Source organism: Notechis scutatus, chromosome 4 (assembly GCF_049901735.1).
Source record: "Notechis scutatus isolate UNSWTSFEM ecotype Mainland chromosome 4, rNotScu1.2, whole genome shotgun sequence".
Taxonomy (NCBI): Eukaryota; Metazoa; Chordata; class Lepidosauria; order Squamata; family Elapidae; genus Notechis; species Notechis scutatus.
The window spans coordinates 18,048,144-18,055,744 of record NC_142012.1 but is presented as its reverse complement, the minus strand read 5'-3'; the positions used below and the strand labels follow the sequence as shown (position 1 = coordinate 18,055,744).

Below are 7,601 nucleotides of genomic sequence, written 5' to 3'. Positions count from 1 at the left end.
CGAGGTCTTGCGGAAACCAGGCGCGCCCTGGGCGTGGAGATGCAGGAAACGGGATGGATTGAGGAAATAGGACATCGCGGCGACAAAGACTGTGGTCGCCCCGTTTTCTCCGTACTTGAGAATCCGTCTCCAGTGCTGCAAACCCCGGGCACCAGAGTTAAGAGTTTACACCCGATTGGGTAACAGGGGTGTAGAGACAGCCGGTTCCAATCCCATCCAACCAAGTAATCGAAGCCCTTCTCATACGGGTGTTGTAAAGAAGCGACAGGAAAGTTTGAATTCAGAAATGGCAAGACAATTAAATCTTATCCGTAGTCGTGTTTATGATGATAATTGGATTTCTCTTTGGAACTCTGGCTCCACATTAGGATTTTTAAAAAGCTTGATTATAAAATGGAAGATGGATTAAACTGGAAGAGCCCCAACTTCAACACACATAAAGATATATTAGCCATGTTAACCCCACCCCCAGCCAACAAATATTAAAGCAATTTGGGTACGTTTACTTCCCTTGTAAATGGGGTTACTTGTTTCAATTGAATGGCTATAGAAATTGAATGAATGAATAGATGGATGATAGGCAGGCAGGCAAACAGACAGACAGCTGTCTTGGGAATCTCTTCCATTCCTGAGAATCAAATTGGTGCAAAATGCACAGGAGGCAGGAAACACTGCAGGTAGAACCGAATCACCATCCTGGTGGATCTGTTCTCACAAACAGCCAAACCTGAGCAACCATGTCTAGTCCCAGAGAAAAAGTGGCAATCTTTATAAAGAGATAGGAAGTGCATGTATTCCTGCTGGCATAAATTTCTGTTAGGCAAAAGCAAGCAGCATTTGGAATGAAGCTTTTGGCAGTCCAACCCTAGCTAAATCATCTCAGAATGCAGTGCAGGTAGTGCAGTCTATATATGGTGGTTACTAAATTGAGCAGAGGTCCAAGTGCCCTTGAAATCAGAGCATCTTTAAAGAGCCTTCTGCTCATTTAGATTATTTTGCAGTACAGCTTAATCTTGCCTTGATTGGGAAGAAAGTTTCTTTACCGAGGATTATAAGTAAAATGGCATCAGATTGGTCAAAAACGAACCGCTATGACTGACAAGGTTTAGTTTGGCTTCTCCTATAATGTCATGTTTGTTTTGTAAAGCAGAGTAGGGCATGGTTGATCTGTTGATTGAAAAACGAAGGAGGTGGCTCTCCTTTTGGTGTCTATTCTGACAGGTTCTGGGCCAATAAACTATTTTGAATAAAAAGTCTGTCTTCCATCATCTTGCTGAATTTCTCCTCCAAGTTTGTCAGCTTTTCTTCAGTAGGACTCAGGCCAGTAAAATAAAATTTAAAGAAGGGAAATATTCTCCGCCCAATGCTATGCACGTCTACCCAGAAGTAAATCTCTTGAATTCACTTGATTCCCTTTCTATTAAATTTGCATAGGATCACAGGCGCCTTGACATTAAAGATGATTAGGTTCAATGTTAAGGTACCACAGACTTCTTTTGCCGTTGTTGCCTTTTATGGTAACTAGTTATTCCTAGTGGAATATAACCTTGCTAGGTCAAACTATTCTCTATCCCACAGATGGGACAGAAAAAAAGTCTGTGAAGAAAGTGTTTTCCTGAGTTAATTGGTTGGCTAAAATGATAATCATTCCTCTTTTCTCAAGGTTTAATTGTAGGTAGACAGTGATCAGAGAAATGTGGTCTCTCCATCTTCAGACACATTAACCACCCACTCCTCCCCCTCTTCCTTCCTCTCCTCTCTCTTTGCCTTCTTTCCCTCTTCCTTCCCTTTTCTAGAATGCTTCTGACCTAAACTCCCTTCCTAGAATAAGGCTTGCCTTGAGAGACCCACATTGAGCCTTTCTATAAATTATAACAGGATTAAATGTAGTTTTAGTCTACTATTAATCTGCTGCTTAACATGACTAAAAGGTTCCTGGTCTTCTTCAAGAGGCAATGAATGGATGGAGGAGATGGCATTTATATCATTTATTGTTTCCTGGAGAAATAAATGCTGTTATATTGAAGCTGGGAAGGCAGGGCCAATATTCTACTTTCTCAAGTACAGGTCATTTTTGACTTACCACCCACAACTGACCCTAAAATTTCTGCTGCTAAGTGAGACAGCTGTTCAGTGACTTTTGCCCCATTTGACAACCTTTCCTGTCACCCTTGTTAAGTGAACGAGCACAGTTGTTAAATGAGTGATGACATAGTTAAGTAAATCTGGCTTCCCCGTTGCTTGTCAGAAGGTTGCAATAGGGGATCACGTAACTCAAGGACACGGCAATTTCATAAGCATGAGTCAGTTGCCAAGGGTCTGGATTTTGATCCCAGGTTCATGGGGATCAGCAAATGTGAAAAATGGTCCCAAGTCACTATTTTTGGTGCGGTTGTAACTTCAATGAACTATTGTAAGTCAAGAACTACCTGTAACTTGATTTTTTCCCCCTCTGATGCCTCTTAGATTTGTCTGGAATACCCTTCTGAAGCCAGAGATCTTCCTACAAAGTTATCGCTCAGTCATTTGATTTTCAGTTGTCTCAGATGAAATTCTTTTAAAAGAATAGCCTATCTTGCTCCAGCCAGAGGCTTTTCAGGGAGGGGGTTCCAAGACAGGGTCTCCTTATAAATGTCAGGTCATGCATTCAAAGCAGGGTTCTTGGAGAAGCAGGTGGAACATGCTGCCAAGACAGATTTTCTGTTCTCAGGATGAGAACCACTGAACTCTTAAGGATCAGCATCATTCAGATTAGGAATGGATTGCAAAACTGTGGTTGACCACATCAACACAATGACCAGATTTGCCCACCATCCATGCCTTATCACAGAGTTTTTCAATTCTGGAAACTTCAAGGTGTGTGGACTTCAACTCTCACAATTCCTTGACTAATGGATTCTGGGAGTTGAAGTTCACCTTTCATAAAGTTGCTAAGGTTAAGGAATACTGGCTTAGCAGGAGATATAGAGAGATATAGACCCAACCACTCTGCTTGGGTGAAGTGCTTCAAGTGCTATTTCTTATTTCAAACTTAGTTCTCCCATGAAGAAATTTGGAGGATGGGCTGGGATGGCAAGGAAGAATCCGAAGGCATTCCAGGACTCATCCAGGATCAGCTTCAGCTGTGCTATAGAGTAATTATTATTAAACAGTAAGAAGCTACAAGGGGTGGGAGTTCTGTACCTCTTAATCACATATTTATTAGTACCCCATTGAACATACTGTTGGATTTACAAGGAAACAAGGTTGCAAACCAAAACAAGTTTAATGAGTACCACACTACATATTTCAGAAATATGCATAGGATACTCATATCTGTTTCCTCATATTAGTCTTTGCCAACCTGGTGCCCTGCAGATGCATTGGGAATTCATGATGTGTGTGTGTGTGTGTGTGTGTGTGTGTGTGTGTTTTATCCTATCCAGATAAAGAAACACAGCAAGACAAATCATAATGGAATTTTGTTTTTCTTTTTAATTTGATCTCTTCCTTTCTCAACAGATTTTTTTTTTTTTTTTTTACAAAATTCATGGCAACCGGCTTTTGCTAATGTTTTTTTTTTTTTTTTTTTTAAAAATAACAATAGAACAGAAAGAGGAGGAAGGAAAGGACTTGCATGACACTCAGAAATCAAGAAATGTCAAGGATTCTAAAGCTTAATAAAACAACGCCAACAAATAATTGTAAAAACCAGGCACAACAATGAAGCCTGATAAGTTTTGCTCTAGCGCTCACCCGCTGTTTGGTGGGTTCGCAAATGAGATTAGGATCAGGATCGTTATAAACATGGATGAGTTCAACACTGGTATAATCCAATTGGCAGTGAATTAATCGTTTTCTCTGGGGAGCTGCGCTCCCTTTCAATCTCCACCCCAGGCGGCTTCTAAAGTGCTCGAGACAAACCCAGCCTACCAGCCAATATTCGGTTTGGAAGAAAGTTGTACAAATAACTTTTCCTTCCCGTTAACAGGGGAAAGGACTAAAGCCACACATTAAAAAAATTAAGAGCAATCAGCTTCCATCCGCTTGAATTACTTCCAGTCTGAATTTGGACTGTGACGCCTCCCACCTTTTCCTCCCCACTCCCGCCAAGGAAAATGATTCTCCCTTTCATTGCCAGATGTCTTTTGGCTCTCTGGACCAGCGGGGTAGATGGAGGAAGAGCCGACCAACAGAAAGAAGCGCCAACTATCTTGGAAGGAGCTGCCCACTTGCCAAAGGGATTCCAGCCTGATCCACAACGAGTTGAAAAAAAAAGAAATGTGGAAGGCTGAAGCCCCAGTGAGGCGTCTTTCCGGATGAACAGGTGAATAATCACAGCTTGGAGATCAGGGAGTTTTCCTCGAGAGTAAACAGAGAAATAAGAAACACAGACCAAGCTCCGGGCTGATAGTTTGAGCAAGCAGGGTCCAACCCATAGAAGTTGATATGGCCATAGGAAAATCAACAGACCATCAGTCAACTTGCAAGCCTTCTTAAATCTATTACCTCCATAGAGGCTGATCAGGGCTGTGACAGCTTCAAGTGGTTAAATATTAGGAAGAAGATGCAGTGGAATCAGTCACACCGATATCACGAGAGTTTCCCCCAACACAAGTGTTTATAATATGTATAGTACTGCAACTATAACTTGGATTGAGATCAATTAACTTTTGTTTTGGAATAAATTCCTTATTTGGAGGGGATCTTAACATGGTTTAAGCCCAAAGATCATGAATGTGTTGGTATGGAACAGAAAATTGGGAGATATCATGATTCTAAGACACCATAACTGAAAAAAAGAATATTTACAGCAGCAGTTAGTTACAAGTTTTATGTGGTATATATTGGAAGCAGGAAAATCCGAGTTCTGGACCTATTTTAGGCTTAGAAGCCAACTAGTGACTTTGGGCAAGTCTCTATCTTTCCCCTGGGAAGCAGTGGCAAATACTTCTAGACAATCCCAGGGACTCCTCCCCAAGAGATATTCTCTCTCTCTCTTTCATCTCCCCCTCCTCTTCCCTCCTCCTGCTCTCTCCAAGGTCGTCATTCAAATACTATGTTCACACAACCTCCGAAACTATGTTTGTTAAAACACCAAACAAATCGTGGCTTCAGACACATGGCACACTAAACCGTGTTGTGCAGACTTAGTGTGTGTTGGTTTTAGTCGGTTGAAGAACTACTCTTAATAGGAAGTCCATTGTTTGGGAACTTACTGTACTTTCAAGAAAGTCTGGCCATAGCTATGAACTTTCTTTAAAAAAAAAAAGTTCTTAATTTTGACTGGATCTCTGGAGCCTCCATCCCCACTGTCTCTGATGATATGTAAACGAATTGATTCTAGCAGGAGAGTTCATAACAGATTTAGCAATAAAACAAAACAGAATAATAGATGATTTTCGATTCAACGTCTAAAATTCTAAAAGCAATATATATTTATTTCTAGACGGAGAAGCCGCACCGGGAGCGAACGGAGTCTCGCCCAGCAAATCCCTCAAACTGCGTCGTTCGTAGTCTCTCTCCCTTTTTAAAAAAAAAGCTGATGGGGCTGATCTACCTTTGGCCATGCTCTTGCTGCCCTCTAAATGCCAGGCACTCTTTTGAACATCCCGTCTACCAGCCATCCCCCGTGCCCCAGCGGGTCCATCTAAGCGTAGATCCGGAGAGCAGCCGAAACCGCACGCTTGGTCCTTCCGTGCAAAGGCGCGCGCGCGCCTTAGCTGGCCTCATCCGAGTCGCTGTAATGCGATCGAGGCGAGAACTCCCCGTCGCTGCGGTGGGCTGGAGGCGAGTTTTTTCTTCGCTCTGGGGGCTGCTGGCCAGGCGGCTGGAGAAGCTGGCCCGGCGAGGGGGCTTTTTGCCCCAGGAGGGCGCCGTCCGTGAAGGAAGGGAAATGCAGCGGGTCTGGCTGCAAGGCGTAGCCCCCTCCTGTCCCCGCAGGCGATTCTAGAGAAAAACGCGTCCTGCCGTGGCCCGCAACCTGGGCCCGGGGCTGCAGCGCTCCTCCTCCTGGAGGGGTGCAAGGCGCAGCGCTCGTAAGCCTGGGCGGCGGGCGGAAGGGAAGGGCCCTTTCCGCAGGGGGCGCCCTCGGGAGGCAGCGGGCTGTGCAGGAGCTCGGCTAAGGCGCTGATGTAGATCTGAGCCATCTGCAGCGTCTCGTACTTGGAGAGTTTCTTGTCGTTGTTAAAGGAAGGGATGACGTTGCGCAGCTGGTCGAAAGCGTGGTTCAGCCCGTGCATCCGGCGCCGCTCGCGAGCGTTGGCAGCCAGACGCCTCTGCCGCTGCACGCCGTTCGGCTGGGAGCCCGGGCGGAGAAGAGCGCCGCCTCCGACGGCGGAGCAGGGCGAGCGGAGCCGCGGCGGGGGCGGCAACTGCGCCTTACAAGGGCCGCTCCCAGGCTGCGGATGGCGGTGGTGGCGGGGCTGCTGCGATTGCTGAAGCGCGCACAGCTGCTTCCCGGAGGAACTGCTCGAACTCCGTCCGCCCGCGCGCGCGGGGCCACCGGCCCTCAGGAGCTCCTCTTCCTCCTCTTCGTCTTCCTCCTCCTCCTCCTCTTCTGCCTCCTCTTCATCTCCCTCAGGTGTACCCGAAAGCAGATACCTGGGGGATGAGGAGAGGCGGCCCGGGCAGCAAATGCCCAACCAGGGAGAAGGGAAGGCGCCGCCACGACTTGCCGCCGCCTCTTCTCCCAAGAGGAGGTGGCCTTCCAGCTGCTGCGGCGGCGGGACCAAATCCCTGCCGCTGCCGGCCCAGGTATTGGGCGCACTCGGTGCGCGCAGGTGGCTCATCGTGACCGGAGGTGGGGGGCGGGCGTGTCGGCGACCAGAGGCGCAAAGAAGTGGCGCTCCTGACACTTCTTTCCCGCGCGCCCTTTCACGACCCCCGTCTCCTCCTCCTCCTCCTCCTTCCTCCTCCGCGAAGAGCCGTTTCTTCCCCGGCGGGCGCCTTTAACAAAGCCGGAAATCTCACAGGACATATAAGTGTCTACCCAGAGGCACACGGCCCGCACACTACCAGGCGTCTCCGGTTGCGAAGGGCGCTGCGCCCCTTTAAAAAGCGGCACGCGCCAGGGTCCCCCACCCTTGCCACCTCCTCCACACATAGACACACACACACACCTCCTGGGCGCCCCACCCTCCGTCTCCCACCCACCTCGCGCCAGTCGCGTGTCGACTCAGCCATTGGAGCCCGCGAGGCCTTGGCGCGTGCTAACAACCAATGGGCAAAGCAGTCAAGCTTGGGAGTTTGGGCTTTCGTTCATTTTTCCTTCCTCCCCCCCCCCTCCTTTGGCCCGCGTTGGAACTGGGGGCGGGAAAGCAAAGGGGAGGGAAGGAAGGGGGAAGAAAGAAGAGCCAAGTTGACACAAAGGGTGTAGAAGTTTCTCTCTCAGAAAGAATTGCTCCGCTATTAGGTTAGTTAGGGAGGCCGTTTCCGAGCGGGCTTGGCGACACGAGTCACTTTCGTGTGTGAATGTGCACGGGAAGGGAGTGTCGGGTGGAGAGAGGGGCAGCTGGCTTCCTACACCTGCATGAGTTCGTGAGGTAAAAACAAAAAAATATGTCGGGCGGTGACAAGGACGCGCGAAGGCGCGTGTTTAGAAATGCCAACAACGTGCGCGC

At 47.6% G+C, this 7,601-nt stretch overlaps 1 protein-coding gene across 1 annotated transcript; it reads right to left on the bottom strand.

Annotated features, from left to right (window-relative positions):
- Nucleotides 1–5,698: 5,698 nt before the first annotated feature.
- Nucleotides 5,699–6,770, bottom strand: ATOH1 (atonal bHLH transcription factor 1). Its single transcript, XM_026672614.2, is given in 2 exon segments — nucleotides 5,699–6,010; nucleotides 6,012–6,770. Coding segments are annotated over 2 exon segments (1,071 nt in total).
- Nucleotides 6,771–7,601: the final 831 nt, after the last annotated feature.